This window comes from Lepeophtheirus salmonis, chromosome 12 (assembly GCF_016086655.4).
Source record: "Lepeophtheirus salmonis chromosome 12, UVic_Lsal_1.4, whole genome shotgun sequence".
Lineage (NCBI taxonomy): Eukaryota > Metazoa > Arthropoda > Copepoda > Siphonostomatoida > Caligidae > Lepeophtheirus > Lepeophtheirus salmonis.
The window spans coordinates 97,121-120,480 of NC_052142.2; the positions used below are offsets into that span (position 1 = coordinate 97,121).

Below are 23,360 nucleotides of genomic sequence, written 5' to 3' on the forward strand. Positions count from 1 at the left end.
TTTCAGATCCAAAATTGTATTTCTAAGCTTGTCTACTGTCAGTAATACAACATACTAAATTTCAGTAAAGTCGTTTTTATCGTGAAAATTTATCATGGAATGACTAGTGTTGGATCCGTCTAAAAAATATAAAAGACTGTGGTCCTATCAGTCCGGCCCTGGTAAAAATTTTCATTCATAAACCGGTCCTTATCGGTCTTTTATCGTAACTTTAACAGTTGAAATTGCGTAGTTACTACTAACAACGTCATTTGGGTCGCTGAAGTTTTATCATAATTCATAATCTCTTTCAAAGAGACAAGTACCTGAAGTTAAAAGTGGAAGGTGTGTAACTAGAACGAATTATTAAACTTTCTAGCTATCTTTCATTATTTTCTTGGCTCTTATATTCTTTAATCTAAGCTAGGAGTGAAGAAAATAAAAAGCTAGCTAGCACCGTGGGACTGAAAGACCGATGTATCGGTCTTCAGACCGTTGAATGGTAAAAAAATTTGGACCTATAAAAAAAGCACGTTGAATTTGGGGAAAGGGGGAGGATTGATTAAAAAATCAGTCCAAAATTTTATCCAACACTAGGAATGACCCATATAATAATATTTGTGACCCAAATAACGTATTAATAATTTGACATTTACTTTGCATTAGAATCAAGGTATTTAGTGTAGTTGAATAGATATTATTTAAATTATAGTAATAATGCTTTATAAAATAGTTAATTCAATTATAAATTGGTTTTATATGTTATAGTTTTGTTACTTTGAAAACATTCATTGAGAATAAAATGTGTTAGTGAATGAAAAAAATGTGGTCTGATACCACCAAGACCATGAGATTCATCTGGGTATGAAATCTGTTGAAATAATATATTTTCTTCTTCAAGTGCTCGACTAAACATCATACTTTGTTGATAGTGAACATTGTCATCTATAAAAAGTATATAAAAATATAATAGTCAAATTCTTTAAAAATTGGTATAATTTAATAAATACCTGCCGTTCCATGAACAATGAGTAATTTTTTATTTTGAAAATTTGCTACTTTCGTTGATAAATCTGATTCTTGGTATGATTTTAAATTATCGAATGGAGTAGGCAAACCCATATATCGTTCGGTATAAATGGTGTCATAATATATCCAATTAGTAACTGGAGCAACAGCGATTCCACATTTAAAAATATTATTTATCTTTGCATCTTGAGCCAAAACTGAACTAGAGACAAAACCTAAAAAGACGTTTATTCTTAGTGCTAAATCTTTAAATATAATTTATGTAAATAAGTTGTACATTTTCAAGTTATATATATATATACTAGCTAAGGATTACCAGGAGTTGCTCGGGCAAAGGAGGGAGAGGGAAATCATATTGAAAATGGTCAAATTAATTGAGAAAATTAAAAAATATTCAGAAAATACTTCTAATACTAATAATTATAATAAGATTGTTTCCTTGTCGAAAAAGATCCTAAAACTTCTAATTCTCTTGGATTTTTCCGGAGTTGGGCAAGTTAATGCAATTTAACTTAAGTGAGATAAGTTAAGTTCATTAACTTTTAACTTAAGTAGTTAATTATTTAAACAGCGTTATTTTAACTTTAACTTAACTAGTAAACTTTTGAAACTACATTATCTTAACTTTAGCTGAACTCGATTAAGTTAATTAGTTAATGTTTAATTAATTTTTTTATTCTAAGTTGAAAAACTAAAAAATTTTAACAAAGTAACGGTTAGTTCCCGGATAATTTAGTTAAATACTATGTCGACACTATTTGTTTTATCAAACTTTTGAACTAGGTCATTTCACACTAAATCGTTTTTATAGCTTAAAATTACATTAAAATTCAAAAAATTGAAATTTTAGCATTTTTTGACCTCCATTTAATTAGTTAGTTTCTCTCGGGTTGCTTTTTCGTTTTGAAGCAAAAGTTGTAAGGAGTTTTAATAGTTATGTTTTGAAATTGAAATTAATTTAAACTTGACCAAGGTTAGATGAGTTAATTTAACTTAAAGTACTATCAAGTTAATTAACTTAAGCTTAACTAGTTACAAAAATTAAACTGGAAGTTAACTTTAACTTAACTAGTTAATTTTCATAAGTTATTAAAAAACAAAGTAATAATCAACTTTAACTTAACTTGTTAAAAAGATAAGTTAACTTGCCCATCACTAGATTCTTCACACTATATCTATCCGGTTAAGTAAGGTTTTATCATAGCAACTCCACCTTCTACTTTTAACTTCAGGTATCTTGTCTCCTTAAAATAGGTTATGAATTAGGATAAAACTTCAGCGACTCAAATAACGTAGTTAGTAGTAACTACGTAATTTCAACTGTTATAGTTACAATAATAGACCGATAAGGAAAAATATCACTCTTATTATTGTCTCTTATAAACTTAGTAGTATTATCATGAATATAAAATAAATTAATTTGTTATAAACTTCAAATAACATTCCAACATATTTGCGTCTAAAAAAAATTATATATGAGAAATCTATTTTTTATTTACTTAAAAAAATTCCAAAATCGAAATTTGCAAAAAAAACCTCTTTTGCACTATTTTTTCGCAAAAAAATAGTCAATAGGACTTATTGGTACGATAAAAGAAACACAAACCCACCAATATTTTTATTGTACTTGCAAAAACAAAAAAGTTATGAAGAATAATGTTGTCGAAAAAATAACACTCGATAACCGGTTCATTTTTTGTAAATATTACAAAAATTATGCAATAAAATATTACGAAAATTGAAAATACTCCACTTTAAAATTTGCGTCGGAATGTTCTTGTGCAAGAAGCATCGTCTTGTGGCATTTCTTCATAAAAAACTTAAAATTGACGTTTGATGAAAAATGGGGGGGAAAAAAGAGAAAAAATTAATCAGAAAATGACAGATATTTCCCTTAAACGTCAATTTTTATTTGGCAAATCCCATATTGCATTGCAAGTGTTTTTACACCTGAAATAAACGCAATTGCAATTTTCACCAATTTGGTATTTAGCCCATGACTTTTTTGATTTTGAATAACTTAAGAAAATATATTGATTCGTATAGTTGTTTTTTGAAACACCAATCACTTTTTGATAAGTAACTCAATCCTCTATCTAATCTCCCTGAGCTACAAAAATGATTTTTGCATTTTAAGTATAGTATGAGCCCTGCTTATATGACCTCCTCAAAAATCGATAACCCCGTCTTCACTTGTCCAAGCTCAAAAGTGAACACCTTCAAAATTTCAGCCTCCTAAGTTCATTGGTGTAGTAACGTATAAAGGACAAGCACACATCGCTTATATATATATATATATATAAGACTTGTTCTTAAATTTTTTTAAATGTTAGAAAGGCTTGGTGTTGTACCTTTGGTTCGACACTTATATTTGGAAATATCAACGGTTTTATTTTATGGGGAATATTTATTTTTATTAAACTGGGAAACACTAATTTTGTACAAAATAATTGAAGCCAATAATGGAATTTATCTTTGAGCTCAGAATTAAAAAAAAAATCTCCAATGATTTTTGTTCGATTTGATATTTTTGAGAGATTTTATTTTAATGGGGGGGGTAAGCAAATTTGTAATTTGCATTATCTTAATATCTTTTCATGATTTCAATGTCAATTTCATGATGTTATGCCCCATAATGAATAATAAGAAGAAACAACATAATATAATACTGCGATTTGTACAAATTGAAATAAAATAATTATAATTATTAATTAGATTTGAAATACTAAAACGATCTACTCATAGTGAATGGACCTCTTCATTGTTTCGATCCTTGTATCTCATTCCCAAGGAAGGAGTCAAGAGTCCTTATGAGCTCTGGTAGTTTTCCTCGGAGGAATTTTCATTCCCTCGTCCCTTGTGGAATTCGGAATCCGAATTCGAACATCTGTTGATATGGATGATGAAATAAGAAATATCTTCCTACGATTGCATCTCTCTTCCTCTCAATGATTGAAGAATGATGTTAAGCCATAGAAACTGTCAAATTAAAAGCCATCAGAAATTAAATTAATTTCTGTTTGGTTTGTCAGTTTATTCACTAACGTTCGGTGAACTCATAACCCTAGTTTTCTTCTGTTTGTTATAATATATTATTGTTGTTGTATTTCATACTTCAATCCTTTGTGTTTAATAAAGTCTACATTAGTTACTTTAGTGATTTTATTACTTCAATTTATTAAACACATATAATCAAAATCTGGTACGGAGAAATATTTGAAACCTGAGAGCTTTGAAGCTGATCCCGTCAACGCCTCAACCTCTAGGGTTTGGAGACATTAACTGAACTCATAGAATAATTTCATCACGCAGGTGATTCCTGCTGTCTCCCAAACTTAGGAAAGTGATAAACTTCAACTCTTCTTTCATTATGGTAGCTCTGAAAGTGTATGAATAAATATTCTAATGTAAAACTTATTCTGCTGCAGTATGTTCCTTGGTCTCTGTATATATCAAGAAAAAAAATTGGATTTTTGCCTGACATTAGTTTGCTATTCGAAGCCAGAAACTAAGTGTATCCCTCGAACAGTTTTTCCAAGCACTTTAGCTTTTGGGGAAAGAATGTCAATTTAAAGTATAAACTATTGAGCAAATAAGGAAAGATTATACTAGGAATTCATTCATTACTGGTATATCTTCTAATAATTTTCAAATAAGACTCTTAAAAAGCTAATCCCTTACTCTCACAGAAGCTTATGAATAAGCGATAGCTATTGAGATGGCCATGAAGAATGCCCAGTCTTATTTCCAAGGAAAATCTTATGCTAATGCAATGAATCACGTGAAAGAAGGAAAGGCTACCCATCCTGGCTCTCCTATGTAAACTTCTCAACTTGAGCCTGATGAAAATTCTACGTCCACCGTCCACGATACTCTGTGTCTTTTTTATCAATATTTACGACACAATCGCTCTACATGTCCTACAAGGAATGACATCTGCAAAAATTGTGCTAAAAGGGTAACTATGCTAAAGTTTGTAAATCTAGTGCAAGCTCTAAGCTAAGTAGATTTTCATCATCTCTTTATATTGCCTCTACATTGAGTTCAAAAGATCCATCTCGTTTGAAGTAAGTGTTGTCATAAATGGAAGTGAGTTGTCTTTTTTTATGAATTTTGGAACACAAACAGTTTAATTGATACAAATCTTGTAAAAAAGAACCATCGGTCTATCAGAACTACCAATTCTCATATCACTATGGCCTCTCTGCTCACTCTTCTGAAGTAGTTGCGAGTTGCTCAATTAATTTGACTTTGAAGAATAATAACTACTCCAATTTCGAAATTTTGGTGATCGATGATCCATGTTGCGACCGAATCCTCGGTCGGGACTTCTTCAAATTACATTCCAAAGTTAGTTTCATCTTTGGAGGATCAAGAAAACACCTAACATTAATTGTTCTCCAATGGGTATAATTTGTCCCATTTCCTTTTTTCCAAATCAATGCCATTCTACTTTTCCGTAGAATTTCCAATTTTTAAAAGATACAAAATGACTTATTTGATAAAATATGAATAGACTTTGTCTGAGCTTTATTATTCTTATAATACTTCCATATAAATTTAGAAATAATATCCTTGGGGAAGATATAATTCCCTTGAACAGTGGAAATTACCTCTGTTTTCAGAAAGTGGCTGCTTTTTGTGGCAAAAATGCTTTGGAAATTGGAATGAAAGTAGTGTAACACATCTACCAGTTTAGTTTCCACTTTTCCCTCATTAATAATTTTCTAACACCAGGGGCAGAAAATCTCAAAAATTTATTAAGCTTTATGTGCGTAGATTCTTCTAACTTCATTCGTTTCTGCCTCTTCAATTTCTGAAGTTCTAAAAAAATGCGGAAAATCTGCAAAATACATGTGTGCAAAAATAGATCCATTATTGAAAACACTTGTTTAGTGTATGAGATTGTTTCCTTTCGATTTTCCAAAAGAAACTGTGAATTAGTTGAATGAATTACTTTTATGAGCCTTTGTCGTTCTTGGTTGGATGAAAAAGAGTCATTCAGACCTTCTAACAACTCTTTTTTTAAATTTTGTTTTGTATTTATCGTCTTCTATCAATCATTTGGTTTTTTCAGAATTGAGAAGTTTTATAACCTCTGTGTAATTCCATGCAAATCAATTTTTCATCAGTGGAAGATTCAGGCTTATAAAATGTTTTTTTTATAAATATATTAGTCAAAATGGGAGAAATCTAAGCCAAGTAAATTCTGGAAGACAGATTCCCTCTCCTCCAAGAAATACTTTCTTTGGGACTGAATTTTTTTGTCATGTCAACGAAGTTGAACATAAGAATTATATTTTGTAGAGCAGTAAGTTTCGGATAGTATGAATAAAATTTATAGAAATCAATAATTAAATCCACAATTAGCAGCTACGGAGTTGAATCCTTCATTTGTTTATTAAAAATTTCTTGAAAAAGGAAGTAAGTCTTTCCTTCGGCCAATAGGTAATTATTAAACTGAAACTCATCCCATTTGAAGAAATTCCAATTTCATGCCAAATGCTTTTGTAAGAGAACTCTTCTTGATTTTTATTAAAATAAGAGTAAAAACTCCTTTATTAGATCCTTTTCCGCAAAAAAAAAAAAAAAAAAAAAAACTATAATTTTTTAGGCAAGTTAGGAGAAGAGATCAAAACAATGTCAGGATCCATTAACATGAAGTGATTCATTAGTAGATGTCTAGATTTTCTATGTTTGCCTCCTCTTGTAATTGAAGAAATTATTCTATTGATGCCAATGTTCAATTTTAGTTCCTTGGAAAATTTGTTAGGAAAGAAGTCCCAAATTTTGGTCTGCATTTTTTTTTATCTGAAAGCTTAATTTTAATATAATGGGGAAAAAACAAAAGAAGCGGTCGACCAACAATCAAAAATCACCAAACTCAGAGATCTTTTATTCTTTTTTCTCTCTTACAGGGGAAATATTTATATCCAGTTTACTGATTTTTCCCGTGGAGGAAGAACGAGCCTCCTTAATTTCTACAATTTTTACTTCTAATGGAAGACGTTCTTGCATGGCTTTTTTGTGAGACCTCTCATATTCAAAAGTTTTAAGTCGTTTTTTCATGCAATAATGCTTCATGTGTTTCTAAATTAAAGCATCTTTGACAGTGAAGTATCACCTCAGAAAACTTCAGCTTTATTAAATTTTCTTGCAATGGTAAAATTTGGAAAGTGGAATGGATGAAAGATCAGCTAAATTTCTAACATGTAGTGACTGTCTCCCCAAATTTCCTTATAACACTTATATTTTCCATTAGCTTTATCATCGATTGCCTATTATTTGGGATAGTGATTTATGATTTCACCTAGTTTTTTCAACCATTCAACCACAACTGCCTCATTTACTCTTCTGAAAGTATTGAAGAAGAGTAATGGTAAATTTTCTTATGTTAGGTTTCTTCTAAATCTACTTTATTATCTTTTAGGGCACGTTGAGTTATGATGTTTTTGTTGTTGAAATAATTAAGTGCATTTCCATTATTATTTACCTTATTGATACCCACGAACCTATGAGCATACCTGGATATCACAATCCGATTCCAACCGAAATTTTCCTTTATGGTTTTTATAGCTTCATGCAAAATACATCCCGGCTCACAGATTGTACAGGTGAAGTACTGCCGCTTAAGGTAGTTTATACTCTACCATGGCGGTCATTCTAAGAACAAAGTAACCTTTCAAATATGCTAGAATACACTCCTGCTCACGGGTTGTGGGGTGTTGGTCTCTGAGGCCAATTAAGCTATTCTACTACCGCTTCCCTGGTTATCAAAGAACCCTCATAATTCCAAAATAATAATCCAAATAAATGTTCTTAAATATTTCCACAACGAAATCATCATAACTCAACGTCCTCTAAAAGTAAATAATTTAGATTTAGAAGAAAACTAACGTAAGAAAATGTACAATTCCTCTTCTTCAATACTTTCAAAAGAGTAAATGTGGCAGTTGTGGTTGAATGGTTGAAACATATTGTACAGGTTAAATACTATTTTAAGACTGCCACGTTTCAAAGGACCAAAAAAAAAAAAAATAGTATAACCGTTTCTTGAGCTATAAGAAGGTACATGAAAAATTTCTGCAAAATCCATCTAATGGTTCGGCCGTGATTAAAGGACATACACACATCGACATTCACATTTAATAAATAGATATGCTTAAAAGTATATAAAAATATGATATATTACAAAATGATATTGTTTAAATCAAATTTCAAAAACAGTTTATTAAATTTTAAAATTCAGATATTAATTTATTTATTTTGAAATTTGCCTTTGAAATATTTGTTTTAAAAATGGTCACCTAATTATAAATAGTTTATCCAAGTATTCAAGCTACGAGCTGTACTTGTCAGTCTCAAATCTGTGATTTAGATTTAGCCTTTTCTATCATAGATATAATTTTATATAACACCCAAAAATTAAGTAAAATTAAGTATCTCACTTAGAAGCTAACATCTTTTTCATTTTTTCTTCAAGTTAATAAAATATCCTAAGTGAAGTTATAGAATAGACTTTGTATTTCAATTTAAAAAAAAAATTACCTTAATAAAGGTCGATTTTGATTTATTTTTAGTCAATTTAGTTTTTAACATTTATTTAGATTTTTAAATATAATAAACTGGCCAAGTTGCATGAATATAAATTACAATTATATTCCAAAGAAATAAATAGAATAGTTTTTTATGATGCTAATAAAATAATTGATAATAATTTTGGTTTTAAGGGGATTAAAACAAGTTTATAGATGCTTCATATACAAAATAATTGATTAATTGAACTCATAAGCGATTCATTTTTTTCTGGGATATTATTGTAATATATATTCATGGAACCTAACCAGCTTATTATATTTAAAATTCTAAATTAATATTATAAATAAATTGAACTAAAATAAATCAAAACCTACCTATTTAAAGGCATTTAATACAAGGTTTAGCCGTTTTTAGTGATGCCTTACAAAAGAAGCAAATGAATTCTTCATTAGTCTTCCATACACACTACCATAGTTGATAACTATAGAATTTAAAAGATATTTTTATTGAATTCTGAAACACTAAGTTACAGAATACGAAAAATAACGTAAGATTATTCAAAAAAAAAATACTCACACAGATAACCCTGGAATTATTCAAACACGTGGAAGAGATGGAGTAAAAGTTAACTATACTATTATCAATCACTGATACATTTAATCGATTGATTAGTGAAATTCTTTTAGCAATGACTAGAAAGCTTACTCTGGATCGATTACCCCTCTAAGATGTTAAAAATATAATGGCTCAAGTCAGAAACGGGATCAAGATGGTTAATTAGTACGATAGATAGCAGAATTGTACTCGTTCAATCGTTCTTTTTTGAATTTTTATTTATTCATTTAATATTTATCAAGTATAAGGAGTCCCCAACCTAAAAAATATTCATTAATATATAAATCCCCTTTTGTTTTGTAATATATTAAAATGAGGCTCAAGGGCGTACCTTACTAAAAGCGAAAGAAGCAATCTCAGGGGTCCTAAAATGATACTCTCAATTTTTATAAAATGTTTTCCAGTTTATTCAAATTGTTTTTGTTTTTTATATCCTCAAAATAGAGGCACTACTTTTATTAAAGGCAACCTCCAATTTATCTTCAACAGCTTCCCTCCTTTAAAAATAGCTGAATCGACATGTTTGTTCTGAGTTGCCCTATTTAATGGAAAGGTTGACTCATAGTATAGACAATATAGGCAAATGGTAAGTGTGCTATTCATTCAGGGTTGCCTTAATGAGCGCGAAAAAAAAAAAAAAAGACGACTCCAAACCTAACCCAACTTTCGGGCTGAGCTAAATTTTTCCAACATTATAGTTGGGCCAAGTTCTACCCATAAGACTAGGATTTGGTCAGTTTTTAATTGTCAGGCCAAGTCGGAATCCATTTTGTAATTTTCTGGTTTACTTTTTTTGGAAGGCCTCTGATTGGTTTTTACTTACTTTACTAATTTTTTGAAAAGGTTTTAAATTCCTCCTGTGATTTCATCTCCAATATACCTAAAGTGGTCCTAGTTTATAGTCTATAGTGTCAACATCTCCAAACAGGTGGGTTCTGTTTTTATAATTACTTATTATTATATAAATTAATGCTATACTTTGGGGTGAAGGGGGAGGGCGTGCTTACCGTGTGAGAGAATAAAATTAGTCGGAATCACTAGGCTATGTTTTGGCTTCAACCCGACCTGAATGCACTGCTCCGACCAGTTAATAACTGAATTTCTTAATATGAAAGTAATGCATATCAACGGTATGCACTGTACATATATTCGTACAGTTGCAATATTTTCATTTTGTAATACTTATCTACAGTTTTCTTTTTGTACATAGCTCAATTTTATATTTTGAATTACCATAAATGTCTAAAGTAATTAGTATATTCAGCTTTGTGTAACAGTATAATATTTAATATACATAATATTTGATAATATTTTGTATAGGGGGCAAATTCTGATTGGACCTGTTCGATTGTCTGTTTGATCATAATACCATATAAATGAAATTGAAATACATAAAACAAGAGTAGGGATAAGCGTCAAACGTCATCCATTAGCTTTTTTTTTTCTTTTTTCAAATGGCATTGCCTGAGGCCCAGAAATAAGTAACTAAATCCAACTAACTTGATGATAAACCTATAAATCTACTAAAATTATGTAGGTCCTCAATGACTCGCAAATACGAATTATAGTTCAAGAAAAATGATTTAAATTTAATAGTGCAATAATAAATCGTCCACGGCTTACTAGGTCAATTCATTAAGTTGTGTATGCTACCGAACTTAAAAAAATATTTATCTCTCTCAGTTTTTTAAATAATTATTGTTGGGCAACTTCCCAAATATATGACGGTTTGATTTCATAGTGCTTTGGAGCTTAAGTAAATTAATTACCTTGGGTTGGAGTTCACAATGAAAATATACATATAAGTGTCAATTATATATAATACCTTTCCCAAAAATAGAGCAAATAAAGTAGGTATGTTACAAAATGCAATCTCTTGGAATCTATGGAATGAGTGCTATTGAATATATGCGTTGCTCTTAATGAATATTTTACTAATACTTTATTTACAGGTTTCTTTGTAAATTTAATACGTTGAGTTAGGAAAACAATGAAGTAAAAGTAAATCAAAGTAAAAAGAAGCTGATAATTTGCCAAATCCATAACAAATACCAATTTGTCTATTTCCCTCTGTAATGGACATTTGGAGTATCGTTGGTCAGAGCTTACACTTAGAAATATTAGCGATTTTATTTATTCATTATACTTGATTGTATAATCAATCTCCTATGCATCCTATATATTAATGATGTAATCTTTTACCAAAAATAATGTTCCCAATTAATTATTGTAAATACGCAAATATTGTATAGCTCGAACTACTAAGTTGAGGGATGATATGTAAACACTATCAACTAACTTAAGTGGGAGCTTAAGGAAAAGGAAGAAAGGATTTCCTCTTCTTGATAATAATGGATTATAAATATTACATTTCGATTGGAAATAAATCTGCTAAATCAATGCATATTTTCTAAAATATATATCTATATACTTCTCTACTCTACTCAATTCATATATAAATTACAAGTTAAGACAAAACAAACTTATTTAAAAATTATTATGTTAAGGTGGCCTTCTGTTATATTATATCATATAAAACGTATTGAATTATTGCATACAAACTTGTCCGTTATGTAGATATTTGAAAGGGGGGCGTTTAACTCAAAAGAAAATGACACTAATAGTTCTAACATTTATTTTTTTTTACTAAAAAATGGAAAAAAATAAAGTTTTGAGTTTGAAGAGGGCCCTGAAGTTGTAAATTTCCCTATTTAATGAAAAAAACGGAATTCTTGACTAAAAATATTCAATATAATTCAAATTGGAGCTAGTTATAAAAAACTATTTTAGCAGAATAAACAATATTTCACTAGTTTTGATATACTCATAGTTTCCCTAGAAATAATTATTTCTTTAAAAAAATGACCACCTTAATATAATTGTACGGCATATAGCGTGTAATTTTGTCCTTTATCTATTAGTAAAAAATAATAAAACAAAGTGGCTAAACTCGCCTTTTAGGTTAAAGAGATACTTGACCGTAGACTTATCTTTTTTTCTATGCAAGATGTCGTTTTTAATGGAACCACTGATAAAGTCAATGATCATTTTTTCCATTTTCCCTTATTTATCATTTTCGTACTTTCGAAGAATTTACCTTGTTAATTGGGTAAAATCATGGAGTTTGCCTAGTTACTTATGGAGCAATACTGTATAACTATTGATTGCATAGTATTCGTTTCGCCACTATACTTTAAAGCTTTAACTAAGTCTAGCACAATAAAAATGTTGCATACAACAAGGAGGTCTTCATTTTGAAACTTTGTTTTAAGCTTTACGTATAGCATAAAACTAGAACTTATTTGAAAAAACGTTTTTCAATGTAAAAGGGCAAACATTCCAAAAAAATTATATTTTTAGTAAAATGGATGGTAGTTTGTGTTGGATCGGTCTAAAAAAATTGCAGTCCTAAAAGTTCAATACTAATAAAATTCCTCAGACCGGAGACTGGTCCTTATCGGTCTTTTATGAAGACTAAAAGAGCTGATATAACGTAGTTACCAGTAACTAAATAAAAAGATAGCTATGATAGTACGACTGAAAGACCGATTTATTGGTCCTTATGACCTTTACATGGTAAAAAAGACTTTAATTATGAAATAAAAGAAGACTGAAAAGGGGGGTAAAAAAATACTGCTTAGAAAATCACATCGATCTAACTATTGCTTTTCTAGTAATAATTAGAGTTGTTAGAATCGTTGAAAAAGAACGAATTTGATTGGTTGGAAGATATATAAAAAAGGAATAAAATACGGTGGTACCCTTGCACCTTCAAAACAAATTATCCTCAGTATTGTACTAATTATCAGCAAAGCAACTTCCCCTTACTGCTTTCTTACGTCCATCATGATCATGCCGAAGAAACCGTGCCTTTTTTCATGGGTTTCTAACAACGGAGATAATGATGTTTTGAATTATGATTTTGAAAATAAAAGTATATTTTACTGTTTTTGCGGTTTCTTGTGCCCATCTCGTTCTTTATGGCAAGTAATCCGCCACTCCAAAACATCCCATCATATCAACGAGTTAAAAGTATTCAAGAAAACACAAGACTCAAGGAGACGAAGGAGAATTAAGCGGTTCATCATTCAATTTTGACGTAGCAAAGTTATTTGTGTCGTGCAACATCCCTTTAAATGTTCTGGATCATCCCAATTTCTCCAAGTTTATTGAAAAAATATACTGGAAAAGCTTCTCCAGGTCAATGGGTCGTTAACAACTCCATGGGGAAGTATGTCATGGAGTTTTGAATAGAATAAAAGAAGAAGTGGAAGAAAAATATATTTTCGTTGCACTACATGAGACAAGAGATAATCAAGGGAGGTCAATGATGGCAATTTTGATTGGCCCTTTGGACAGACATTTTTTGTGTGAGACCTTACCTTATTGAGTTGATTGAGATTGCAAACGCAAAAAATGTAAAGAACATCGTCATAAGCTCAGTTTATAAGTTATTAGGAGAACTGATGCCGCCTCGTATTGTCTCAAAGCAGGAGAAGATCTTCGAAAAAAAATAATCTCGGAATTGATTCACATTACATGTATTGCTCATAGATTACATAGAGTTCCAGATATGGTTCAACAAAAGTTTCCTCTAAGGAACGAACTTATTTCCAATGTGAAGAAGATGTTTTTGAATTCTGGAAGAAGAAAGAGAGTATTAACTGCTTCGTACGAAATTTCCCTCCCTCCATCACCAATTATAACAAGATAAAGAACTTGGTTAAAAGCAGTGGAGTACTACTACTATCACTTCGACGTCTTCAGAGAATATTTAAACAGCCTTGATGAAGATTTGGCAACAACCAGAAGAGCACAAGAAGTAGTTAATACTGATTCCTTAAGAGAAGAAGTCATATTTATACATTAAAATTTCCGTCAAATACCTTTGGCAATAATTGCACTTGAAGAAAGATTTTCTTTTCTTACCAGCCTAACCATATTAGAAAATCTGGCTCAAAATTTGAAGGAAGAGCCATTCAAAACCAAATTAAAAGAAGTGCTTCAAAAGAATCCTGGCTACACAAAACTAAATGAACTCTCAACAAATGAAAATCTTCTATACAAAAATAGTTCAATTTGCCAATTGTGATGCTGAGAGAATCTTTAATATGATGAATATCATCAATACGAAAAGGAGGTCCAAACTAAGTCATAAGAAATTAAGGGAATTGTTGATCACGAAATGGAATGAATGTTTTGTTATCATTTAATTGTCAACGAGTAAATATGAACAATATTTTTTAATTAATATGTTACTTTATTGCCTCATCTCTATTCTTTCGATTTCGTGACAAAGTTATATATTAATCCTTCGGTGGGCACTAAGAAGTTATAAGTACACTTCCTGTGATGATGGGTTTGATGTTTTGTAACTAACAATATATTTTGTCTTCCATAAATTTACAGAATATAATATACATTTATAAAGTTACTTATTGAGAAGTTATATATTAATAATATACAACAATATCTCTTCCTTTATACGTAAATAAATAAATAATTTAAGTTAAAGATATATTCTAAACGATACTCTTTTACTTGGGTTGGAATCGATATTTACTTTGCAGTATTGATCCAGCGACAGATACAATTGCACCAGTCTCATATGTAGCTATTATAGTTTTGAAGTAACTTCCATAGACATTCAATGCAACGATGGGTAATTTATTCAGTTCAAATTTTTGAATAGAGTTGATGATCAAAATAGAGTTTTCTTTTAGACACCTGCATACTCTTCCATAGAGGCATCTCTTATCACATCTTGTGCATTCGATGCTTTTTGCAAGAAAACTTTCCTATTCTTATGAGGAAATTGTAAACAACAATGTCTACACAATCTTTCTTAGCTCTTGTTTCACGATCTCCTAGAGCTTTGACTTCTACGATATATATTGAATCCACATGACTTTGTATTTGCAATAACACCCTTTGATACTAAATCATTTAGACTATTTTGATTATTTTTTTGCCATTTCTACTATTCTCCATTAATATATACTTCACATATTTTATTTGCATCATCACTCCAGTCAATTTGTTAGACGTCATCCTTGAATGTTCTTTCAAATAGAAGTTATATACTTGTATTTCAGGTCTAAACATGATTAGATCCACCTTGTATATTGATATTCGTAACCAAAGTTTTATATTATGACAATTAATATTTAATACTATTTGTATCATACAATAAATTATAACTAACATTTAGACATTTTCTTGATAATATTATTTTGATGAAATAGTACCAAATAAAGCTATATTTTGGTGAAGGGAAGTTTCTATATGTTGTAACCTTTCAGATAAGTTGTAATGTAAAAAAAAATCCTAATTGATATATTTTTATAAGTATGTTCGAAATTACCCATCGTCCATCAAGTATGACTCATGAATAAAGGTTTGTTTATGTCCGAAAGAAAACAGAGGAACCAGATAGTTTAAGTTGTATATGCGGGCGCGCTTGCGCAAAACACGATCCCCACAACCCTACTCATAATACAAGTATCACTTATTATAATTGTCGATGGCATAAAGACATGAAAAATATGTGTACACTATAGAGCTTTTTATTACTAATCAAACTTATAGTTAGGTATGGGATTTTTGTAGATTGCGAAGTGAAGGCAGAGTGTCCGAAAGGGTTTGGCTGAAGGGACATGATAAAACGATCGCTTTGTGAATGAAAAAAAAAATTGTAAAAGGGACAACAGAGATAATGTATTTCTTGTCTAAAAAAAGTTATTGGTTCAATTCAGGGCCCGCCCAACAATTTTAAGTTCTAAAGTTGTTTTTTCAAAAAAATTAAGGCCTCTCCGAAATAAATTCTGCGACACCCCTGCATTCTGCAATGTGAGCAAGATCAATTACCTAGTTGGTTTGTAAGTCACATAAATGAACGGAGATCTATCACATTTTGAGGTGAAATGAATTTTCGTTTTGTATCATTTTTTGTTGGGTCCACGGAAATACCATTGGAACCTACTGTAAATCCAGCAAATTTTAGATAGGTTTCCTATTTAAACTTTTTACGAGATTATGTAATGTTATTAATGGTATATCTTTTCAGAACATTTCGAGTTCGTTGAATGAGTCGATCTAGACTTGAAGCTAAAATTAAAAAGGATTAACTTTTTTTTAACACACCCGAAATTACTTGTTTCTCTTGGACTAGATCGGGATTTGGATCTTGAATTACAATTCCTCCCATCTACAGAAAGTGAAGAAAAATTATCAAACATTTTATAGAGGTGCTCTTTCTGAATTTGCACTAGGAGTGACGGTGATTGTTTCTTCCGCAACTGAAACATCTACCATGTTAGTCCTACATTGTTCCAGGAAATATCTTTTTATTTTATTTTTACCTTCCTTGTAGTTTGACAAGGCATTAATTGAGGTCTTCTTGTGATCTAATATATCTTGGACAGTGTCTACAGAATCCTATGTAGTGAATAGATTTACAAGCTGATTTCGGGTTGGATCCTGACATCTCAGAAATTCCTCCCAAAATGGTGTTGGAGTATGTATTTTCTTTAATATACCATACCTGAAGTATAATTATGCTGCTTTATTTATGAGTTTTTGTAGATGGATCTCCTCTTTTGCATATTCACCCCCGGTTCCCACATCCTGCATCATCTGAGATGAGTCATCTAGATTACTGACTGCTTTTTCCAGTTTTGATAAAGAATTATCTGCATTATTTAGTTGAGTGTTTCATACTCAGGATGGTTCACGGCTCTCCCGTTTTCCAAGCCAGAATTTGCAACCGTCAATATTTCTAGTCAGGACATCTTTGAAAGCACCATGTGAACTTTTTGTTGTTTGTATTCCCCTCCTCAATAATTCTTAGATATTGTGTAAGTCTCATTCTTCCATTTAGTGAATAAGAATACTTCCAGAATAAATGAATATCCTCTTCCTCTTTCTCCTCACACAGCATGCAAATACTGATACCGTTCTTATTCATTCATTTATGTGTAATGAGTCTATAATTTACCGACTATGTGTAATGGAAAAATAGAAGACTTTGAATGTTTTTAAAATTGCCTCATCCTGGTAATTAAAAAAAAAATCATCGATGATTTTTTATATTTCTCCCGGAGTAATATTAGCTTTTAGAATTGTGCTTACTCGTTCACACCCACTCGTCTCAGTAGAGCAGTAAGGATGATTATCTTCTTCCCCATTATTTACAAAAAGTGCAATATCATATCCAGGCACATTTTGTACAACTAACAAGCATAAAGTTTCATAAAATACTCCTTCCCTTCTTTTGAAGTCAGTGCTGCATTATCTATGACGTTAATGGAGGGAAGTCTTTGAAAGGAAATGATCTTATTCGACTATTTGTCTTTCTGTAGCTATTTAAAAGGTAATTTTCCTTTAATATTATAGTCAATCAGACGACTCTTAACTCTAATTCAGGAATCTTAGAATTCGTTTTCAACAATATAACTATTCTACTATATTTACATCATTCACTTCTCTGGAACTCAGAGCTTGCAACCTCTCGCTGGAACTCATCTGAGAGTTTTCCCCAATACCAAATTACTAGACTTAATTAATACACTCCAATTTGCGTTTCTTTTTCTATGTTTTTATAAATATAAATTGCAATATAGCCTGATTATGAATATGAGAGTAAATTAATTATGGAAGAAGACTCTCATACGTTTATTAATTATTATTTGCATATATTATTTTATTCCTTGTAGAATATTATAAGTAAAACTTAATGGATTGTATTAAAATTTATTTAAAAGCTGTCCAGTAAAAGAATATTTTTTTATCTAATAAATATTTATGCATATTTGCTGACAAATATCACTATAAATTATTCTGCTCCTTGTTTGGTGATACGTTAGAATGTTAAAATAAAAGAAATTATATATGTTTAAATTATGCTCACTGAACTGTTGACATTATTCCCATCCTTATGAATAATAAAATTACAAATCCTTTACCAATCCATCTGCTCTGTAATATTATAAATTAAGGATATAATATATAGAATCAATTTACTCCTCATACTACTTTTTTAAACATCGATTTTTCATTAGCTCGGTACATTATTAATTGGAATCGGTAAAATTCCAACTCGTATCGGACAGAGGAGTATAAGGGATTGGAGTTAAAATGAGACTCAATAAAAACCATAGAAGTGTGTCACACATTGAAATATCCTTCACCTTTAGCAGCAGAATTGATACTTTTTTATTAGCTATCTTTTTAAAATAAAGTCCAAGTTATCCATAAGACAAAAATAAAATAGGATAACGGATAACTTCTAAATAAGGAGTCTAATGCTATAATTTATTAATTAATCATTTGTTTAATCAATGCTGAAACAATTGCATCATTATTTTGTTACACATTAACAATTTTAATCAATTAAACTGCTTATATTAATAAACTATTATGGAAACATTTATTTATTATGAGTAATTAATTAATTTGTGTGGATATCCTAGATTTTTATTACTGTAATATTCTAATATAGTGTCAACCAATTCAGTTATTTAGAAGAAGATTCCCCACTGAATAAATTTTAGAATTGCAATGACATTCAGATATTCTTTAAGTCAGGTTTTGACACGTTAGAGGTGCACTAGTGGCTACTCTGGTACAATCAAACACACATTTTACAATAATATAATCTATATTTCTGTTAAAGAAAAAATAAGATAATATTTTTTGTTTCCATCTGTTTCATATGAATAAAGATGTAAAAAATAGCCTCTTGGCGTGAGTTGATTACTCCAAAATCTTGCCAGTTGGGAAGCTATACTAATTTTGGAATTTTTTTAAAAAGCCATTGTCATTCATTCTTAATTCTCAAAAAGAACACATCTATAAAATATGTTTACAATATGAAATACAACAAATAATAATTTTGAAGAGAATGTAACTTTATTAACGTAGCAAAGTGTTTAAAAAGGACAAACAAAGCTGCTTTCAGATAAAGTACTAAAATTATTGTAGCTTCCTTATTTTGCTCCCTTATTTATACCCTGAAATAATAATCATTTACATTTGTATAAACAAAATAAGTTTGTTATCTCTCTATACCATCTGCAACAATCTGTCTAGAGTCAGCTCAGGAAAAGGCAACCTTACGGATTGAATCTTGTCATAAGAGGGCAAGGGATACAATTGTTTTATACTTAAGAAGGCAATCGATTTCATTAATGTAAGTGACGCAAAAACGTCCTCTTTTTTAGAAAAGACATCTTTCTTACAATTTTAATGAATGAAAGAATGATTTAAAAACGTGTGTGCATCCTGCTCATTTTTTAAATCAATAAGCGCTCTCTCATTCATGAAGCCCCGCTTTCGATATGTTCAATTTGTCGAGATAAGATTTATTTCGATGAAGAAAGTAAAAATATTAATGTGTAATCTGGTACATTACTAGAGTTATAAATCATTTGCCCTGTCTGTATGTTAAAAAAGAAGTTAGGGATGGAATTATTGTAGATGCAAAAATATATATTTCAAATAAAGTGGTATACTATATTTATTTACTACAACGGTGTGACGTCATTATGAGACACTGAAATTGTAAATGATATTAATATAATGTTTTTATTTGCTATTATGATAATATAAAATCGAAAAAAAAACAGAAAAGATGCGTATTTATGAAATAGGTATTTTTTAAATAAAAGATGAAATATTTATTTGCTATATAATTTATGATATTTCTCATTACTATAAATGATGAATAAGCGTCTAAAAAAAACATTGTTTTTCTCATTTTTACCCTAAAAAAGGAATATATTGAGTTATGAACAAGATACAGGTATTGTAAAAAAGATGAAATCACTTTAACATCTAATTATTAATTTCCTGGTTTTGTTTGAGGTGGAAAATGAATCCGTGCAATTTTAGTTCCGAATTACTATAATCCAATATATCTCCAAAAAATAAATAATAATAACCTAACCAGTAGTGAAAAAGTGAGATCAATTTTGGTTTTTGCTTTCTTAGAGAAATTTAATCCACCTATCACCATAGTCCATGGGATAAAAATCTAATCAATTTTGAACCAAAAAAGTATGTCATTTTCATTTTTAAACCAGTAACCTTACTAAAAGTGATTTAAGAGATCTGAAATTTGGAACTATTGTTTTTCAATTTCTCCCACCCGAAAATACATTGGTACAATATAAAAAAATGCTATAAACGGAACACTCTTATATACATATATTATAAATTTTCTTAATGAGCTTACCTCCATAAGACCACCCCCAAATAGCAATATTGTGCTTATCTATGAAGGAATATTGATTTAACAATTTTTCTGTGACGTCTAGTTGATCTTCGACCTCCACTTTACCCAAGTTATAATATAATTCAAATAATAAGTTGTTCCCTTGAAAACCTGATCCACGACCATCAATCAATCCATATATTATATTAGCATTTGTTGTTAAATAGGTCCCCCAGTCTAGTTTAAATCTATCGCTAACTTGCTGGGAATTTGGTCCTGCATAAACATTAACCAAAAGTGGGTACTTTTTATTTTCATCAAAGTCCGGTGGCAAATAAAGACGTACTTTAGCCTTATACCTTCCATTAGCTATCGGAATTTCCAAATTTGATACTTTTGGTAGTATTTTTTGTAACAGTAGAGAAGAAAGGTATTCATTATCTTCTAATACTTCTACCAGAATAAAATAAATAACAATCAAAATATACATTAAATTTGTCAATTTTAAACATACCTAACAACTGATTTGGACTTTTTTTAAATAAATAATCTTGAGGTACAAAAGGCCCCATACATGAAATAGTGTAATAACTATATTTTTTAGAAAAACCAAATGAATTGTAGCCACACCTTCCACCTTTAGTGTTGAATAAATTACATGTAATACATTGAACGAATCCAGGTTGATGGGCATCAAAATCGTTAACAGAATATAAATGTCTTTCACCCGGAAATCCAGTTCTAGTTCCAATAAAATATATTTTTTTATTCACTTCATCCCAATGTGAAATTTTAATGACTACCATTTGGCCTGTTGTTATCGGTATGCGTTGATTCGAATCTCTATTTATTACATTAACATGATTATAACCTTCCGAACTGAGTGTCATTACAAACTTTCTTCCAGAAAAGGAAAATATTGGGGGATCTCCTAGTTCCATCCAACCTCGAGATTCTGTCATTACTAAGGAGTCTGTACAAGTTGATAATTCTACATTACATATCGACACAATTGAATAATTTTGATTTCGATTTTCCCAAGTAAGTGATATTTCAGTCGTTGTTGCCCAGGTTACAGCATAAAGAATACGTTCTTTGCCAATAAAGTAAGTTGGTGGCTCCAATGGAACTCTTGTGAAAGACTGATTATCGTTATTTGTTACTTCAACAACAAACACATTCACAGAAGGGTTATTTCTTCCTGGTTTCGGATATCTGAATATCATCCGAGTTAAACGTTATATCAACGATTACATCATTAACAATTACAACATTACTTACTTTATTGATGAAGAAATAGGATATTGAAAATTTAATGAACCTGGTGGACCATATAAATCAATTGGCATGTTGTCTACTAAAGAATCATTGAATTCGACCCATGCTAAGCGCTTATTATCTGAACTAAACCATAGAGCACGAGTATCAGATAAAACTTCTTCTTCATATACCCAGTCTGCAACCCCATTATAAATAACTCCTGGTATTCCTAAAACACATTTCTTTGAGTAAAAATGTTTGTTAAAATAACTAATAATAAATTAAACACATATATCGTTATTTTAATCATAAAAAGCAGTTTTACCTGATATAGTTATTTGAATATCATCTGAAAGTGGTGATGAACGATAATATATATTATTTAAAAATACATATGCTAATGCATGACCTGCCGGAGACCAAGTCACAAATGCCAATGGACTTACAATTTTTTCGTTTATTCTACTTTGAGCTTCTTTTGTTGGAAGATTGACTTTTGGAGTCAATTTTTTTTTTTGACCATTACTGACAACATATATTTCATAAAGAGCCAAGAAACTATGTCTAAATAGTTTTTGTGGCTGATAGGAAAGAAGAACATATTTATTATCAGGACTAACATGGAATTTATAAACTTTTGGGTACTCATTCATAATATTTCCAGGAACAAGAACTTTCTTCTTCTTTGTAAGAATATTATAAAGTATGATTGAGTTTTTCCTATCTCTGTATAAATATTCATTATCTGAATGCCAAGAACCGTTCCATTTTGAGACTGTAAATTCTTTTTCTACTATTTCTTTGAGTGTAAAGGGGGAAGAAAGTTCATTTGTTAAATTGGATGACCGTTTATTCCGCTGACTGTTTAATTTAGACATACTTAAGAAATAAATTCCAATAATCAAGCACATAAAAAAAAATGATAATTCAAATATAAATTTTTTTCGCGCTCGGTCTCTGACAAATAACATTTTCAAGATTTTGCAAAACTTTGACGTTATTGATAAAAGACACGAACACAAAAACATTAAAATTTAAACTGAAAATAGGAATAATAATATTTCTTCATGTTAAAAAAAAACAAAAAAAACAACAACCTGGAAACATGAAAACAGATACAAATAACGCCCATAGTATCATCATACCTTGGTACTTACTCTTTGTGTACACACGGATTAGATATAAATAAATGAATTTCGAAATTAAATTTAATATCAATAAAAGTGTGCATTACAATAATTTAAAAAGAATATATTACGTTCCGTTTTTTAAAGTAACGAAAAATCTATTTCAACATAAAAAAAATCTACCATAATATGAATGATAATCATTTTTTATTAATAATATAAGTTTCGTTCAGTACCTTTTCGGACATCACTTTTTCCCATCGGCTATTATTACATTTATTATTGTTACTGAAGCCATAAAACATGAAAAGGACCATTAAAACATTTCCAGATATAATTGTAGTTTTCAAAGTATAATTACGATTCAACCCCATATTTTGACGTGAAATAACTATGAAGATGAAGAAATGTTAGTATAAATTTATATAAATATGGTAACATTAATATAAATAACGATTTATTTTTAAAAAAATCAAAATTTATAGAACCACCAAAAAATTGAGCAAAACAAAGAATTTTTAGACCTGTTAAAAAACAAATTGTTCTATATTTTTTAACAAACAATTTCCTTAATGCTTTGAATATCCTTCAGTACTCGA

At 29.9% G+C, this 23,360-nt stretch overlaps 1 protein-coding gene across 4 annotated transcripts; it reads right to left on the reverse strand.

Annotated features, from left to right (window-relative positions):
• Positions 1-655: 655 nt before the first annotated feature.
• Positions 656-23,360, reverse strand: LOC121126701 (venom dipeptidyl peptidase 4). Of its 4 annotated transcripts, none has more exons than XM_040722001.2 (6): positions 21,960-23,360; positions 21,656-21,863; positions 20,889-21,589; positions 20,396-20,827; positions 990-1,223; positions 656-924 (listed from the first exon to the last, which is right to left on the reverse strand). In XM_040722001.2, the coding sequence occupies exons 1-6, from the start codon at positions 22,660-22,662 to the stop codon at positions 722-724; spliced, it is 2,481 nt and encodes an 826-aa protein (XP_040577935.1). In that variant the 5' UTR covers positions 22,663-23,360; the 3' UTR covers positions 656-721. The 4 variants fall into 4 exon arrangements, with proteins under 4 accessions (XP_040577935.1, XP_071748500.1, XP_040577936.1 ...); XM_071892399.1 differs by lacking the exon at positions 656-924 and adding an exon at positions 2,158-2,252 and having other exon boundaries at positions 1,085-1,223; XM_040722002.2 differs by lacking the exon at positions 656-924 and adding an exon at positions 2,133-2,252 and having other exon boundaries at positions 1,091-1,223.

Excerpts from the sequence above, each read along its gene's own strand:
- LOC121126701 (XM_040722001.2), bottom strand. The coding sequence starts at position 22,662 with ATGTTTTTGTGTTCGTGTCTTTTATCAATAACGTCAAAGTTTTGCAAA. Across the intron at positions 1,224-20,395 it reads TTGGGGGTGGTCTTATGGAG|GTTTTGTCTCTAGTTCAGTT; the intron begins GTAAGCTCATTA and ends ACGTCTTTTTAG. Across the intron at positions 925-989 it reads CATTGTTCATGGAACGGCAG|ATGACAATGTTCACTATCAA; the intron begins GTATTTATTAAA and ends TACTTTTTATAG.